The 18,651-nt window shown below is 41.1% G+C and overlaps 1 protein-coding gene across 2 annotated transcripts; it reads left to right on the forward strand.

Moving 5' to 3' along the window:
• Nucleotides 1–419: 419 nt before the first annotated feature.
• On the forward strand, nt 420–18,111 carry DYRK4 (dual specificity tyrosine phosphorylation regulated kinase 4). Of its 2 annotated transcripts, none has more exons than XM_063154158.1 (14): nt 420–713; nt 4,385–4,468; nt 5,827–5,976; nt 7,094–7,229; nt 8,385–8,548; nt 8,944–9,080; nt 9,925–10,065; nt 11,688–11,826; nt 14,037–14,118; nt 14,843–15,015; nt 15,610–15,670; nt 16,207–16,336; nt 17,050–17,195; nt 17,637–18,111. In XM_063154158.1, exons 1-14 carry the CDS (start codon nt 690–692, stop codon nt 17,861–17,863), a joined length of 1,794 nt encoding a protein of 597 aa, XP_063010228.1. In that variant the 5' UTR covers nt 420–689; the 3' UTR covers nt 17,864–18,111. The 2 variants fall into 2 exon arrangements, with proteins under 2 accessions (XP_063010228.1, XP_063010229.1); XM_063154159.1 differs by having other exon boundaries at nt 432–713; nt 8,451–8,548.
• The last annotated feature ends 540 nt before the right edge of the window (nt 18,112–18,651 follow it).

Raw genomic sequence — 18,651 nt, forward strand, 5'->3', positions numbered from 1 at the left:
CATCATATATGCACAGCATCCAAAGGAGAAAGAGGAAAGACAGGAGGGCAGCTAAGTTCTGTCTCATTATCCACACCAAAATAATCCACACACTCATTATCCCACAGGGCAGAGCAGCTCTGCACTAATGCCCTCAAGAACCTCAGACCAAGGTGCCACACTGACACACAATGCCCAATGAGAAACCAACCCTTGAGGAATTAATTAATTTTCATTTTCCAGTCTGTCAGTCTTGTTGAAGAGATTTTGCTCAGTGTATAGCAAGGTCGCTGTGACAAATTCTGACAAAATCCAAGTTCAAGTGTTTTTTGGTTTCGCAAGCACATGAGCTCAGTGAGAAAGAACAGACTGAGATGACAAGGAGAACAGCCAATCCTGTTATATTTGTCTTTCTTATTACTGACTTGCCATGATAAATATGGAAAATTATATTTGGCTAGAAGGAGGCTGAGAAAGGGAACAGATGGCCACCAAAAGAATACTAGAGCAGCTAATAGTCACTGGCATATTTCCGGGAGAAAAATTTAAATCTGAAGCCAAGCAGAAGCATTATCCATTTTTTTCTGCTCAGGGCACTGTGCATGGAACTGCTCCTGCTATGCTCTGACTAGATGAAGGTGGGCTTCCTGAAATGCCTTCCCTGAATGGAATAAACAGCTCCTGTCCTGCACCTAACAGCTCTCGCAGTAATGCTGACAGAAATAGTTGACAAGGTGGGGAAAATATTTGTGTTCCTACTGTGTTTTGAGTGAGAGAGTGTATTTGCTATGGCTTTTTAATGTATTGCATGGTTTAGCACCTGTGTTGTATTCTCTCCATGTATTGTACGGCTTTATTCAGTTTTGAGAACAGGGGGAAGAGATTGCTTATGTGAATGAAGGGGTCTTTTTTTCACGTAGTTGTGTATTTTAAAAATTCCTAAATTTTAATGCATTTCTGATTTCTATGGTTAACATGTACTGAAAAAATACTCTGATATTTTGAGAATTATGGAAGTGTGTCATGATGCCTGATTTTACAGAATGCTGTAAAGCTAAAACTTTATGACTGTGGGCTAGGTGGTGGATGAGGACCTTGTTCTGTTTCTTTGGTGGTAACTGGAATGAGCAAGGTGGTCCAGGATTTCCAGGGCTGGAATAGCACGAGATGATAGTCTGGGATTGCAGCATTGGAGCTGTAGGACAAGGCTGAGTGCCACAGGAGCAGGGAAACCAGGGGTGAAATGGAGTGGAATAGTAACAGGTGCTGCAGTTTGTCTTTGGAGTGCATCTGCCAGAATGAGCCCAGCCACAGCAGCTCAGCTGCAGAGCCCATAGTGCAGCTCCAGGTTTTGCTAGAGCAGTTCTGCTGGGTCACTTGGATCAAGACCATCAAATAAAACCACTGTGTGGACTGTCCAATAAATCCACCTGCTCCCCATTCAGCCACCAGCAGGACTGGTGTAGGCACAGATCAGTTTTTCCACAAATAGATTTTTATATTATTTACCCATTTGGGGGAATTTTATGAAGGTTGGTCACTTATTTTACTGAATAAATTGCCTAAAGAGCTATAAAGCCTTAGTAAGTAGGTTTTGAGAAAGGGGGACAAAGAGGATCACAGATTTCCATGGTTAAAAAAAGGCATGGACTGATTTTGCTTTTACACTGTAAAAAGAGAAATGTCCACCTCAAAATCTTGGTAATCTTTCCCCACTGAATGGAAATTAAATGGATTCCAAATCCAAATTCTGGCAGCACATCTTGGAGCCCGCTCACATTCTTCCTTAGCTCTTGCTTAGTTTTAAATATATTTTTTAAATTTTTCGTGTTCTGTTGTTAGTAAATCTACTTTAAAAAAATGTAAGAATTTAGACATAGCTGCCTAGCTTTTTAAAATCATTGCTAAGAAATAAAATGCCATTTTGGAGTGAAGACTCTGCAGTCTGCACAGGTATGTGAAGTCTTTGTTTCTTTGGTTTTCAGTGATAGATTTTTCTCTATAAAATCCTGTCTTTGTATTGACTTGTATCTAGAAAAGCGTGAAGCAGTTAAGAAACTACCTTGAAATGAAATGTAATATTTTCATCAGCTCCAGAAACTGAAAATCATAGCTTGCTGGGAATGAAGTATGGATGAAATGTGAGGAAAAAGTATAACATACACTAAAATTAACAGTCTTACTAAGAGCTGGGCTGATGTAATTATTAGAGTTTTGAGTGTGTATCCCAGACTCACCTTCATAATAAATGTGATTGTCCCTTGAAATGCAAGATATGTAGATTGCATAAGATTGTCTGTACATTGTCTGGGAAAATACTGTGGCACTGAGTTTTCCATGGAATCATGATCTAAAGAAATTCATACAAGGATATTTGGTGCTCTGGCAAACTGTGTCATGCTCTAGGACACTCCTGTTTAGGATGCAGTAGTCTAGTGACCTTCTTCTGTGGCATTTGCTGTGTTGGCACTGGTAATATTTTGGATTTTCAGCATGTCATCTCTTATCCCTGGCTGGCTGATCTCCAGTTCCAAAGATGGGAATTACTGTGTCCAGGTTTTAGTCCTGCCGTTCTCCTGTGTTTCACAGCCACCCTTCATCTCATGCCAGAGCTGTTCTCAGTTTGTTCTAGATCTGAGGTTTGCCCTTGCAGAAGGGTTTGTTTATTTATTTGTGAACAGGAAGAGCACACACAGAGCACAGTTTTCTCAAGGGCAGTTTCCAGCTGGTCTGCTCAGTTTGAGTGGTGTCTTCCTGGCTGATGGTGAGACAGCTGAACCTGTCAAAAGGCAGCATTTCCTCCATGTGGTCAGGTAGATCTGTACACAGAGATTTAGCTCCATATTTACTTTGGAAAAGTCTTTTAGAGTCTCTAATCTAAGTGCATTTGCAAGGGTGGATATGCTACAGGCTCTGGAGTCAGTCAAGAGGAGGCCATCAAGATCATCATAAGGGTGGAGCAGCTCTGCTGGGAGGAAAGGCTGAGGGAATTGGGATTGATCAACCTGGAGAAGAGAAGGCTTTGGGGTGACCTCACTGTGGCCTTGCAGTGCCTGAAGGGAGCCCACAGGAAAGATGGAGAGAGACTCTGGACAAGGGCCTGGAGTGACAGGACAAGGGGGAATGGCTTCACACTGATAGAGGGCAGGTTTAGATTGGATATTCTCCCATGGGAAAGGAGAAAGAAATGGGAGGAAGAAATTGTTCCCTGTGAGGGTGGCAGGACCCTGGCACAGGTTGTCTAAGAGAAGCTGTGGATTCCTGGAGCCTGGGTCTCTGAGCAGCCTGGTCTGGTGGAAGGTGTCCCTGCCCATGGCAGGGGTTGAAACTGCTTGGTTTTTAAAGTCCCTTCCAACCCAAACCAGTCTGTGATTCTGTTCAGGGCAGGATGTGCCTGAGCCATTGTTGGGGTGTGTCCAGTTTGATCTCCCTGTTTGCAGCAGTGCTAATGTGCCCTGCATATATCAATGTCACAGTGTGTGTGTGTGGATCAGTTTGCATGCAAGCATCCCTCACCCACTACAGCTTTTATATATAAATATATATATACTTATGTTTGTCTGTGTCTATATATGGATATCTGCAGTGTATTGGCACAGGTGCAGCATCTAATCTGAGTTGTCCTGCCTCTTCCAGGCTCAGACAGAATCTTTCAGGAGCCCTTTTGACCAAACCCAGTGGGGTTCACTCCAGCCTACAGAGCAGAGCTCCAATCTGCTTTAGCCACAGAGTTTTCTCAGTCTAAATTATCCTAAAGACTTCTTCATTTCATTGCAGTTTGTTATTGGGCAAAAGTGTACACTACTACTTAGCATGTTTATTGAAAAACTGCTGAAAGCACCAGCAAACTCTAAAATGGTGAGCTGCTTAGGACTTTCCCCATGGGTTTTTTTATTTTTTTGGTATTTATTGCTAATACTATCTGCCCATTGGAGCCAATGGGGCTTTTCTATATTTCAGTAAACTTAAACCCTGAATTTATTTTTACAAAATCTGTACCAGAAGCTGAATCGGTTTAATGCTGCTTTTAGCAATGTATGGGCTCACAATCTACCTCATGAGGCAATTTAAAGTTGTTCTTCCAAGAAGACTCACTACCAGCTTCCAAGTACATATTTAGGATTGCAGAGGCCCCTTTCCCTTGGCTGAGCACAGGAGCACACCAAGCATCTGAGAGGTATAATAACGAAATAAACTGTCTTTGCCCCAGCCCACAAAACAGCTGCTCAATTGAGAAAGGCATTGCCAGAGTGTAACATGTTTTCAGCAGCTTTTGTGGCCCTCTCTCACACCTTCTGCAGGCACAGGCATTGCCACAAAGGAGGGGAATACAGAAATCAGGCAGGGGTTCCATAATTTTTTCCTCCAGAATAATTTTTATTAAAGCCTCACTTTATGTTTGCAGTCTTCCCATGTGGATGCTTTTTCTCAGTCTCAGCTGACTGTTCAAGAGAGGGATCATCTGAGCTCTAACAGAGTCTTCCATCAGGTATGTGACTCTTCAGCTGACTTCAAAAATACCTGAATGCTTGTTTTTTAAGTGATCTCTTAAAATAAATTAATATGGGCAGAGGCAAGTCTTCTATTCCTTGTCCTCTTCCATTTTCTCTGTGGCTGTATGACTGTCCCAGGTGCCTGCAAGTATTTTGGTTTTGCTGGGTTCAGTAGCATTTGAGGAATATCTTCTACCACATCACTTTCGTTTCTTGAAGCTTTTGGGAAAAGTCCACTGGAATGCCAGCTCTAAGTTTTTAAAGGCTATTCCATTATTTATTGGAATAAAAAATTTATTCATTAAAGTTGATTGCCTTGAGAGCATTGCTTCTTTGCTTTTTAAGAAAATATCAAACCTCACCTTTGTTGTCAAAAGCTTGCCAAATATGTTTCTATGCTTCTCTGAGGAGAAGAATTTCACAGGTTTATGTGGGCTGTAGCTTTTGCTCTCTAGACCTAATTCTGCATTTCACAGTCCACAGTAGATCTATTTCAGATCTATTTCAAATAATTGTTTTATTATTTACCAAAGAAATAGTCTACCTGAAAGAGTTTTCTTTGCTGCTAAGATTTTGACTTGTCTGACTTGAGATATTCAAGACAATGATAAGACATACAAGACATTCATAAAACTGTGCCCTTTAATGACTGACTGCAATTAAAAAATTATATAGCTGTGTTTTGCAAATAATAAATGGAAGAAGTCAGGAAGGACTAGTAATCCTGGATTATTTAAATGAGCATTAGCATTTATTTTTAGGCAAAGTTTGCTGAGAGCTTGCCTTTTCCTCACCATTAAGGAGTGCAACAAAGGGGCCCAGTCAAATGGAGCTCCATAGGAAATGAGGGGGAAGTAAATATAGAGAATCCAGTGCAGGGAAGACTTCCCACTGTCTCCACCCCTGGTGTTTGGCAGCAGTGCAGTCCCAGTTTCTCTTCTGCCACTGGGAATAGTTAATGGTATTTTCTGCCATTGACTCTTCATGCCTACTTATTACCCTGCGTGGGCTTTATTTTCCCCACTCACAGGAGTCCTGCTGCCTGGAACGGCTGCTGGGCTTCCAAACCCAGCCACCCTTTGCAGCTGAAGCAGTCACTGCTCTGATGCTGGATGGAAGTGTTCTTGTGAGGAGTCTCATTCCCTAAATTGTGCTGGATTTCCTGGATAACCTCGTGCTGCCTGTTAGGACAGCTGGAGCTGCCTTAGCATCTGCTCATTTCCCCTTTGCCTTTAGGTGTCAGAAGTGAACCACACACATTTTCCAAGGAGTTACATCTCTCTGCTGTTCATAGGCGTGGCACAGAACTGCTTGCTAGGTTGTTAAGTGACATTTCCTTGTGCTTTCTATTTAGAGAGTCAGTCGTGGTGTCCTTTCCCTCCCACATCTGGAAGGTCAAGTCAAGCATGGTCTGGCTGCAGATGCTGCAAACCCTCCCTCCTTTGAGAGCAGCCTGCCTCAAATAGCAAATAAGAGCTTGCAGAGTGTCCTCCCTTCTTTTCAGGTGAGTTATAAAGCTCCTGGACATCTCTTTTGCCTGGTGAACCAGCCTCCCTCCAAGTGCCACTGAGAGAGTGTCAGTGGCAAAGTGTCACAAGTGTGTAAGTGTGGGGGAAGAGAGAAAAAGGGTCAGAATTAGAGACAAGTATGGGAAAATGCTTCATTTTGAAAAGAACCCCTTTTTACTTGCACACATCCTTAACTCAAACCCCACAAGCTCCAAGATGCTTTTATTGAAGGGGTACTAATCAGGACTTCTTGCAAGGATGTAGTGGACCAAGCTTGCCCAGTTATTAGTCCATATCCCATCCCCTGGATTCTCCTTGTCTTGGCAACCATGTGCTGGTTTTGGAATATGGCTTTGATACCCTTCTGACACAGACAGACACTGAGCTGGTTTTTGTCTCCATCCAGCCCCACTTCTATGAGGACTTTCTCAAAGGATGACAAATAAGAATATATAAGAAATAAGAAATAATAATACTCTTCCATTTAGTTTGGAAGAGTCCTCTGAAGGACATCTGGCCCAACCTCTCACTACAAGCAGAGCAGACTTGGAGCAGGATGGTCACATTATGATCCATTTATCCAGTTCATCTCCCACTCACTGGGCTCCAGTGTCACAGCCCCTGCTCAAAGCAAAATCCATGATGCTCACTGCTTTTCTCCCACTGCCCAAGCCCATCACTTCATAAGAGAAGACAACAAAGTCATTCAGGCACCATTTGTTGGCATATCCATACTGGTTATTCCAAATCAACTTCCTGCCTTTCACTTGGTTTGGCCTGGTTTCCAAGAGGGATTGTTCCACAGCCCTCCAAGGCTGACCAGCATTGGTATACATAGCATTTCTAGAGAGTCCTTATACTGAAAGGATCTGGAAGATGAACTTCCTTCTCTCATTTGTAGAGATTTATCTTTCCATGGTCCAACAGCCCGTAGTGCTTTTGGCAGAATTTGCAGTCTGAATAAGCAGGGTGTCCTAGTGCTCAAGCTTGCTTGTTCTATCTCAGCACAAAATTGACATAGAGATTACTCAACTAATCCAAAATAAATATACTGCAGCTTTGTTTCTGTGAATATAACAGTTTTTAATTTTTAAATTTTTCTCTGCTTGGCAGGAAAATGGACTTCAAGGCAATTTTCCTCAATTTAACCTTCCAGACAGTCTTCCTGAGAGTGATACCAGAGTCCATACAAAACCATCCGAACTGGAGAGCACCAGCATCGGTGTCAAACTGCCTATGACAGCTTCAGGTAGAATATCCCTGGATAAACTGACAGGACTGGAGTGACAGGCTGCCTGCACAGATGAGGAGTGTGTACAGTCAGAACAATCAGGGAGGACCAGAGGTGCCATGTTAAATGGCTGCTGAAATATTTAACAATTTCAAGCACAGCAATATGGATGGGACTCAGTGATTTCTGATTATCCAGCTTGGGGAAGTACCCAGTAAGGGAATGATTTGACTAACACAAATACAGAAGAAAAACGTGCAGTATCAAAAAGAATGTGTATTTATCTAAGACTTAGGTGGGGTAGGTGAGAGCAATATTCCATTACAGGGATAAAACCCTTTCCCACTTCCTTGTGGCTGTGTTCCATTTTATTGATGTGGGCTAAATTGCATTTTGGGAGTTCTGAGATCTAGAAAGTTTCTGACAGAGTTAATCTATTTCTAGAAGGAGTCTAGGAAAAAAAAGTAGTGGCCTTTTGCTTTGAAATGATTTAGCATCCCTGCATTGCTGGATGAAGATCTGCCACTGTTTAACAAAACACCCACACATGCATGCAACACATAGATTTATAATGCTCCTGTCTGAATATATATCCACATTTAAATGATGGGAGTGGAGGTGTTAGGGCAGCTGAAATTTTATGCAGGAAGAATCAGAACTAGGAGAAAAGCAGATTTGGACTCCATTTAATTCCTAACCTCAAGCATCTGACTGATGATTTTTATCAGAAAAACAAGTACTTGAAAGCTTTGGTTAACTAGACATTACTGACATTTTATAAATATAGCAATCAAACCAATAAAAATGTAACTTTTCATATAAGTTATGGAGCCTGAGGGACCAGATAGACAGCAGATAGGATTTTCATAAAATCTATGTACATAACTTCCCTCACAATTAAATAATTTTAACCTAAACTGTCTTAAAAGTCTTGCTGACAGATGATGAGTGCTTTATTGAACTTAATACTGCAAGCCAGAAAAAAAATAGAAATTTGTATGAAATTGTACAAAAAGAGAAATCTTAGTTGGAAGGGAACTCTAACAGCTTTTCTCAGCATCCTGCTCAAAGTGGTGGGCTCTACTGTGAAATGTTCCATTGTAAAAGCACTTTGCCATCAGGTTTCTGACATTTTATTGATTTGTGGTTTTACGTTCTTGTTTTCTGATTTAGAAGCCTTGAAAAATTTTAGAAACCAGTTAACAGTCTATGAGCAAAAAGAAATTTTCAATTATACAGAGCTCTGGTTTCTTGGCCTGGAAGCTAAAAAGATTGAAGGTTTGCCTGAAACCCAGAATAATAATTGTTATGATGATGAGCATGGTTCCTACTTAAAGGTAAGTGGAAAAATTATGGTATTTGTTTTGAGCTCAGTAAGTTTGTAGTGATTTTATGCCAGCTCTTAAGTGTTGTCTGTGAGATAAATGTTGTTTCTAGAAGATAAATGTTCACATAGGGAAAAAAATGCCTTTTAAAGCTGAGGGGAGAATTCACTTTGCATGTCATGCAGGGTGGGGAGAATTCACTTTGCATATCATGCAGGGTTGATGCAAGGTAGCTGGGCTATGGAAGCATCACTTGGGATTTTCCTTGTTACCCTTATTTGATGTAGCCTTCACCTGCAGCTAGCCCACCATCTGTCATGGAGAGCAGACTCAAACACACAGGAGCTGCTGGGAAGCCTGATCTTTATTGTACTCCTTGAATCTGAGCCCTTTGTGTTCTTTTGAAGGTTTTACATGACCACATTGCCTACCGCTACGAAGTCTTGGAGGTCATTGGGAAAGGGTCGTTTGGGCAGGTGGCCAAATGCCTGGATCACAAAACCAATGAGTTAGTGGCATTGAAAATAATAAGGAATAAGAAAAGGTGAGATATCTGCTGACTTTAAACCAGTAAAATCACCCCTGTTGTATACAGGCAAACTGTGACAACGTGAACAAATCAAAATCAAACCTCCTGTACATTCATTAAACACAGTGAGGGCAGAGTGAGGAAAGAGGATGTCAGGAACTGGCCTGGACCTGGAGGAGAGACAGCGTAGGAGAGCAAGCACAGTTTCTCCAGGCTCACAGGGTCTCTCTGTCTCTTGCACAGTGAATACACAACCCAGGTAACCAGATGTGCAGGATTGAGAGCAGGGAGCATCCCCACAAGGTTCCAAAACCATGGGAATATGCTGGAAGGTGCCCATCACTTTCTTGAACATGAAGAATTCTACACTGTAGTCCTAAGCAACCTGTTCCTGTTAAGTGGCTGGTTGCAAATTTGTGAGCTTGAAGCAGAGTCAGTGAAACAGATGTTCAGCTGTTCCGTTTTCCCCCTCACTGAACACTAAGTGTAAAGATGCTTTTCAGAATCCCCTGTCTGACTGTGGTAGGTGTGAAACATGTTCAAGGAAAGTGAAACATTCCTATAGACTTGAGAGCACCAGGATTTTAGTCTGGATGCTCACTGGAAACCTTTTCATTTCAAGGTTTTTTCAGACAAGTCAAATTAGGTACCCTGAAGTGTTATGTAAGGCCAGTGTATTTAGACTAGGAATCAACAGTGAGAAATCCAAATTACAGTGGTTAATGGGGTTGAATGAAACATTTTAATAATTGTCCCACCTGCTGAGCTTATTATAAGCTCATGGTGTTTGTAGCATTTGCAGAAATACAAATGCTACCCTGAGGTGATGTCACCATTCCCATGTCATGTGATATTTCAGATTTCACAGCCAGGCTTTGGTAGAAGTGAAGATCCTTGATGCTCTGCTGAAGAAAGACAAAGATGATACTCACAATATCATCCACATGAAGGAGTACTTCTACTTTCGCAATCACTTCTGTATCTCCTTTGAACTGCTAGGGTAAAGTACATTTTCCTTTACATGCACCTTGAGGAGAATTGTAGCTCTTGTGCCTTACAAGATTTAATTTTTATGTCTTCTTCAGAAGAATTGGCAGCTAGAAAGCAACACTGTCTAAATACAGACTGCATAACTGAGCCTTTGATCACCCAAGGTGAACTGAAAAAGGCCACGTTCAGACTTCACACGGGCAATGACATGATCCATCCCTTATTTTCTGTGCTGGGTATTGAAGGCTTCTTCCCCGAAAGACCTGTGAGGAAAAGAGTAAATGCAGGACTGGTAAACTTCAGGGTATATAAATATGAATAATATCAAATAATTTAAAAATAAAACTGCATCTTACTTTTTATGAATCTTTGCTGCAGGGCATCTTAGGAGGAGTTCTGGAGGAATTTTGGAGAAGTCAGATCATTTTATTCATCAGCCTTCTTGTAATCAGGGAATCGAACTGGAATTATCCAGGTTACCCACACTTCTCCAGCCCCTAGAGTAAAGCCCCCATTGGTGCATGTGCTGCAGACCCTGCTGAAGATTCAGCATGATATGCATAGCTTGATCCCAAAGAAACCTAAATCTCTCGTGTTGCTGCATGTGAGTCTGTCACTTACAGGCACACGGGGTGAGAGGTGACCCCTCTCCAGGCAAGTCACAGACCAGTCTTTTCTGAAAGCTTCTATGGAAACACACAGGGAAATGGGAGAGCCACTATCTTTAGGTCTCCACAGAGGAGTTGAAGCCTTGTTGTCATAGAAAAATGTTTGTCTGGTAAAATTTTCATTGCCTTTAAAATACCATGAAAACCTTTGATTTGTGATCTTTTCTGTTAAGTCTGGGCAACTTTAATTCCAAAGGAATGGGCCGTGCCTGTCACCAGTGGACACTCCAGTGAGGAAGGCAGAAAGCTCCAGCTGGTCATGTCCTTGCAGACATGTGCTAGTGCTGAGGACACCTCTCACAGGGAAGAATTTATTCCTAATATCCAATCTAAACCTACTCCTTTTTCAGTTTGAAATCATTACCCCTTGTCCTGTCACTATCACTATCAAAAATCTCTCTCCCTCCTTTTCATAAACCCCTTCAGGCACTGGAAAGCTGCAATGAGATCTTCCAGAGCCTTCTCTTCTCCAGGCTACTGAGCAGGGCTACTGGAAGTTGCTAAGATGTGATGGTCACCAGAGGGATATAGTAACCCACTGAGACCTGATTTGATGGGGGGGGTTATCTAGAAATATTTGCTGCTGGTTAAAAACCTTTAGACAGAAATTATTTACTCAAGACACCAAAGCAAAGAGAAATGACAGCAAAAGGAGACAGAAAAAAAATTTTTTTTTGGTTCCTGAATGATTATTGTACTTGGTAAAAATCAGCAAAGCTGCTTAACAACAGAGTTTAGCAAGGAAGTTCAGTGATTTTACATCTGCTTTAGATCTGGGAGGTGTTTGTGCATATCAAATGCAGGGCAGCATTTGCAGGAAGGAAAATAGCTGTCATTTTCCTCTGCATGAGTCCTCCATGTGGGAAGACAAGCTCTTAATGCACTGGAAACTAATCATGCCTTTAAAAATAAATTCTCCAATCTCTTATCTGCTCTCTGTCTGCTGCTTCTTCCTCCCCCACAGAATAAATTTGTATGAGCTGATCAAAAAGAACAATTTCCAAGGCTTCAGCCTGTCGTTGATTCGCCACTTCACTCGGTGTGTGCTGAGGTGCTTGCAAGTGCTCTACCAGGAAAAAATCATTCACTGTGATCTGAAGCCTGTAAGTACAATCATTTCATCACCTGGTATTCTGTACAGAATAAATGAGCTTATCCTATTCTTTATTGATTGAGAGGAACTGTCAGGAGAAACCCTAAAAACCCAGTGTGATGTTTGTACAGAAACTGTGATTTACTTCAGATTATGTTCATGCTACAGTCAACTGATTGTTACCATAGATTCAGTTCATGCACCAAAACATTAAATGAGATTATTTGGTTGCCAAAACATATGCAAATATGAATCAAATTCAGGTAATGACTTTTTGCTTAGAGAAAAAGGAAAGTACTTGTAAAATTAATTGTTTCAAGATGAGGGACATTGTAATGTGAGGAATATTCACAAGGCAGCCTTTTTCAGGTTATCCTCTTAAGTCTATTTAATTTCTTAGGCATAACTATAAAATTAAGTAGCCTAGTAAATGGCAAAGGAATTCTGTGGAACAGTATTTCGGGTGTTCATCTGTTTTTTGGAGGAATATCTGTTCTCCAATTCCCTCTGCTGTATCTGCTAAGCATTCATTGAAATCATTACCCCTTGTCCTGTCACTATCACTGTCAAAAATCATTTGATAGTAAAACATTTCCATTTTCCTTAAGCCCCAAATTTAATATTTTGAAATTTTCTGAGATTTCTGAAGGACTTTAATTATATTTTCACTTCAGATTAAAGTTTCTCTTGATTTCCTTCTCAAAAGGGCAAATTAACCAATAAAGAAATAAATAAGTTCTCAGGTAAAAATGCTAAGGATAAAATTCTGTTCTCGCTTTGCTAAATGTAGTTTGATTTAGAATTCTGAGAAGTCACATATTTTCTATACCCAGTGTCTTACCAATATCTTTGCCAGACCAATTTGCAGTGAGAAGAGAGGCTTGCAAGATAACCCATATATATGAATCAAAAACAATTAGCCCAATGGGAAATCTGTTTCCAGGCAGCCACTGACAAGGAATGACGTTGGCAGCATCAATTAGTGTAGTCTGTATTTAAATAGAGCAACATGTTAGTGAAAATGTAATGAGTTAACTAAAAGACAATTTTGTTCTCATTCAACAATTGTACAGTTTCATGAATTTATGTTGCCTGAAACTCACATCTGTTATCCCATCTGCCTCCTATGATATTTCTCAGCATTAGGTAGAATATGGAGTTTCTCTGGCCTTTATGCTAGGTAATCACTGCCTCCAAAGCCTGGTTTTTCAGTCAATCCTGGTTTTCCAGTTTTGATCATCTCCCTTGCATTGTGAGGGATTCAGTATAAGAGACAGAGTCCTACCATGAGCATGAAGGGATATGGAGCTGCAGAGATGGGATGCTGCTTCCCTTACCAGAAACAAAAGCACCTGGATTGTGGAAGTCAGTCCTTGCCTTGACTTTCACCAGTAGCAGCTTCTCCTTCCTGGCACATGAAGCATTTCCTTATGAGCTAATTACCCAGGAAACCACTTCATCATTATTTGGCATCCACCTGGGAAGTGTTCAGTCCTTCAAAGCCCTGACATATAATCACTGTAAAACTGGTTGATAGAGGTAACCATCTGTCTGCTGAGGCATGGAGAAGGAAATCCTTCATTTAGACAGACTTTTAATGAGGATAAAACTCAGCTCTGCAGAAATGAGCTGAAGGCTGTGTTTGCTCATCAGTGCACATATCCCTGAGCTGGCTATTTAAGGATCACTTCTCCAGCTGGACTTGCAAGAATCCAGTGCTGTACCCACCTGCACCCAGCTAAGAATCCACAGGACCCTGCCTTGTCCATTTATCCCTCCCTTGAGACTTGTGCATCACACAGGTGGGGAGGGGTGAGCTGACACAGAGTCTGGGGCAGGCAGTGCAGGGGAGAACTGTGGAGTGTGGCTCCTTCGTGGGCCAGGGGCTTTCTGTGCTTACAAAAGGATGATTCTGGTTAATTCAGCACAGCACAAAGCCAGGTGCAGTTTGGCTTTTACTAGATAAGCAACCCTGAGTTTTGGGGAGCTCCCTGGTGCCCTTTCTGTCTCACCTGCAGCCTGGGTACCAAATCTCCCCTCTGCTTTGCACAATTGCACATTATTGGCTGCCCCCTCATGTTAGCAAATGCATTCCAAAGGAGGTTGGATTTTGAAGCTCTCATTATGCAGAGAAGTGTAAATGCGATTTGCATTCTGATTTTCCCTAGCTTAATATGGTGCTAAATCTCTCTTTTCCCTGTGATTTTTTTTTCTTTTTAGGAGAACATACTATTATACCACAATGGGCAAGGTTCAGTCAAAGTTATTGATTTTGGATCAAGCTGCTATGAAGACCAAAGAGGTTTGCAGAAAAGTCAAGTTGATGTAATTTTCTTAATAAGCTTTCTTAATTTTAAATAATGTGGAAAAGCTATTTCTTGGATTGGGCTAATATATTGACCTATGCCCCTAATTAGAACCTGGTGAACTGTTCAGCCACTGGTGGTGGAGCAAATACTGGTAGAGACAAATAAGATATTACCATTCTTTTTCTTTGTCCCAAGCCCAATCAGCTCCTTCACTCCTGTTGAAATCAGAATTGCAGTTTCAAGGGTGGTTAGCTGGAACAAACTTAAGAGGATAATCCAAATATTTCACTTATCAAGAAGTTTGTCAGGTCCAGAGAGCCTTTCTCTGTGAGATGGTTAAATTATAATTGATACTTTTTGTAATGAATACCACAGGAAGGGAAATGGGAACTGTACTTTTAATTTAGGAACTGTTGATTGATGCAAATGGAACACCTTCAAATAGGAAAATGAGCATGGATAAACTGAATCACAGCATTAGGAGAACAATTTACTTCAGTGAAACTTGTTGAAAAACTATTTCTAAATAGAACGGGGGAAAGTGTACCACCCGTTACTTTTAGGATGGGATTAGAAAATGTTTCCAGAGCCTATGTGAGCAATCTGAGGATAGACAGATTTATGATTCCTGAACATATGCCTCTTTTCTGTGAAATCTGCAAATTGACATTTCAGTCCCAACTGTGATTTTTGCTTCTTGTCTGATTTTTGATCCAGTGTACACCTATGTTCAGAGCCGCTTTTATCGCTCCCCTGAGGTGATTCTTGGTCATCCTTATGCTATGGCTGTTGATATGTGGAGCTTAGGCTGTATCATAGCAGAGCTTTACACAGGCTACCCGCTCTTCCCAGGGGAAAATGAAGCTGACCAACTTGCCTGCATCATGGAGGTAACTTTTGGGGTTGGTTTGCACACCCATTTGATAAACTGCACCACCAGAAAGAAAGAGAAACCTCAAGCAATAATGAAATATGATTGGCTATGGCCTGGCCTTCCAGAGGGAGGTTTATTGCAGCCAAATGGCTCTTTGAGCCAGAAGGGCCCCTCTGAGCCTCTTTTCCTCCAGGCTGAGCCCCTTTGCCAGCTCCCTCAGCTTCCCCTCATCAGACTTTTGCTCCAGCACCTTCCCAGCTCTGTTCTCTTCTCTGAACACGCTCCAGCCCCTCCATGTCCTTCCTGAAGTGACAGGTCCAGAACTGGACACAGATTTGAGATGTGGCCTCACCAGTGCCATGGAGAGAGGGACAACCTCTGCCTTGGTTCTGCTGGCCAAGCTATTTTTGATGCAAAGATGTGTACAGGCAGCACTAAGGAATCCCTTAATTCTCTCCACGATAAGAGGAAATATTTTGCAGACATTTCACAGTAAATTGCAACATTCAACTTCTTTTCATAAGGAGGGCAAAATGCCACACCTCACCTATTGGTTGTTGAGTATCTTTATGAAATGAGGAGTAACTCTATGAATTAATTTTCTATGAAGGTATTGGGTCTTCCACCAGCTGATTTTATCCAGGCTGCGTCAAGGAGGAGAACATTCTTTGGTAATTTCTTCTGATTATTTGTCATTTCTGGATCCCTCCCTGGTCGTTAATCACTAATTAATAGCACTGGTAGAGAGTAGGGTCAGAGATCTTTAGCTAATTCCTAGCTGATAAAAATACCTCCAGGAAGAGGTATGGAAAAAAAGTAAAAGGATAAAATGAGGCCTATAAACAAACCTGGAGCTCTGCTCTTCATGTCTTATGGGCCTCTAATTGCCAAAGTGATAGAGATGTTGCTCTTTAAAAATATTGTTGCTGAAAGGAATGCAGTGGGCTCTGGGAACTAATTTGCATTTTTCATTTCTCTGTGTATAAATTTGGTTTGGAAATTGCTCAAAGCAAATAAACCAAACAAAATGTAGGATATGGTCTCTAGGATGTAATCAATTCTGTTTGCCACAATTCTGGTAGATTATCAATGCAACAGGGCAAAACTGGAATTAGTGGGATGGACGTGGATACTGTTTATGCAACTTTTTAAGGTATTTAGTGAAGGTTTTTAATGTAATTTTTGAGGATGTCTTTTTTTTTCTAAGATTCCAAAGGTTTTCCTAAATCTGTAACTAACAGCAAGGGGAAAAAGAGATGCCCAGACTCCAAGGATCTAAGCACAGTGCTGAACACCCATGATGCTGGCTTCTTGGACTTCTTGAAAGGATGCTTAATGTGAGTTCATACTGTACGCAACAAGCTACTTTTGACTTTGATTTTATTCTTTTGTGCCTTTAAAATCCTGGTATCTGTTTTGTTAGCTTGTTTTATTTTTTGATGGGGTGTTTTGGGTTTGTTTTGTTTTGTTTTCCACGTGGCATCATTTGTATAACTATTATTATGGACACTTTACTATGCCTTCTTTTGCAGTGACTTCAAATTTCTTTCTAGCAGTTCAGTAGCACTTTCCTAAAGAAATTCTAAAGAAACTGCAAACTTGTGATAACATGGGGAAGAAAGAAAAAATCATCCCACCATGTTTCACAAGACAGTTGCTTTCAATGTTCTCTGTTTGCCAAATCTGTGTGAATCATGGATTCATTTCGGTTTGCAGGTTGAATCAGAATTTTCAGAAAATAATTTCAGTGGAGCAAAAAACCAAACCTTAAACAAGAATGTTGGGTACCTACCCTAATAGAAGCAGGAACTGCATATTAAAAATGGTTTGGTGCTGCAGAGGATTTGATCAGCACAGTGCTGACATAAATAGGTTTTGAAGGCTGGAGAAGATCACAGATTTTTCCGTGGTTTTGGGATAAAAAGAAAATTATCTTGTTTCAAAAACATGTCCTCCTGACTTGACTTTCAAAAGACAGGGCTGAATTTCTTGCCTCTTACTAATTTTCAGATAGAAATAGTTGAATAATTATTTGTCTCGTGGATTTAAGGTGGGAGCCCTCCCTGCGCATGACTCCCGATGAAGCGATGAAACACGCGTGGATCCAGGAGCCCAAAATCTTCCGGAAGCCACAGGCCCCAAGGAAGATGAGTGATGGCTCCTTCTCTGTGCTGGAAAGTAGAAGAGAGACTATTCGTAAGCATGTTCCACCTCAGGACTAAGGCATTTATGCCACCAGTGTTTGGGGTTTCTTTGTGTTCAGTGTCATCTGCCTGGAGCGAGGGGAGGTGGAAGTGTGGAGATAATGGATGGCCCCTGAAATGGGGTGGGTACAGGCACCATTCCTCACTTGTGTAGAACTGCATGCCTTATGTTTTAGTTCAGCTGCCTGCAAGAAGACTGGAAGTGCTGAAGATTCACACAGAGAACCCTTTTCCCTGCTGAGAGCAAAACAGTATCTGACACCACACCACAGTGCATGCCACTTTCAGAGCAAAAGAATGCAGCAGTGGGGGTTGTGAGATCCCTGAGAAAACTTTCACCTGATTTGCTGGGAGTTTGTGTCAATCCTGTGTTTTACCTGCTGTTAAGAGTCTGCAGTCTTAACCCTCTCATTTTAATGATTTATTGTTGCAGAGAATCTCTGGAAAAATGCAGCTGACAAAGTGAGAAGCGAACTGGCTGACAGACTGACTCCTTTCACAGGCACAGCAGAAAGTGATGTGCAGAACACAAGGAAGCATGCTATTCCAGAGAAATACTTGGAAAACCACATGGAAAAGCCTATTAAATATGATCAAGCAGAAGACAGTGGTGAAAGAGCTCTTCCAAAAACATCTCTTTTTTTCCCACCAATTAAGTAACACAGAGTACAAGCTAAGATTGGCTCAGTTGCATACCTAGTGTATTTTGTAGGTATTATTTGTACTCAGGAATATAAGCTATATCTGTCTGTTCATGGGCTGTGCACATTGTAAGTATATTTAATGTTCTTTTTACCGTGAAATCATCTAGTCAACCAAAACAGAATTTGAGAACCATTCCTTTTCCTCATCTCCATCTTTGTGATAAGAGATTCTTCACAACCAGCAGCAATAAAATGGAGACTGTAGAGGCGGAGAGTGGCTTATTCTTGGTGTTCTAACAGACTTTTGAATTTTATATTTTCCTGGATCTAAAAGAACAGATGTGTTGACTGAAGAATCTGAATCCTTTTTCTTACAGCAGCATAAGTCAGGAATAATTAATGGATAAGATTACTGAATTTACTTATGTATAAAACAAATAAGAGAAATCAAACCCAGCATCCTCATTTTCCTCCTGCTACATCTTCCTCTTTTTATAGTGAAGCTGCTAGATGAAAACCATTGTCACACCTTCCTAGCAGATTTAGAAATGCAAATTATGCTCTTTAGCTCTCTAGCAACAACAAAGCAGAGTGGTATTCTGGGCCCATTTCTGCAGGGACTCAACAGGAAGAATGGATTAAAACAAGCTAGTTTGATTTGGGAAAATTGTCCTTCATGACAAGTTTAACTTAATACTCTGAAAAAACCCCAGCAAAAACCAAACTAATTTCTATGATCCCTCTGGCTTATGCACTTAATGTGTTTAATTTAGGTATTTCACTCTTCGAACAGCAGACTATCTT

This window comes from Melospiza melodia, chromosome 4 (genome assembly GCF_035770615.1).
Source record: "Melospiza melodia melodia isolate bMelMel2 chromosome 4, bMelMel2.pri, whole genome shotgun sequence".
Taxonomy (NCBI): domain Eukaryota; kingdom Metazoa; phylum Chordata; class Aves; order Passeriformes; family Passerellidae; genus Melospiza; species Melospiza melodia.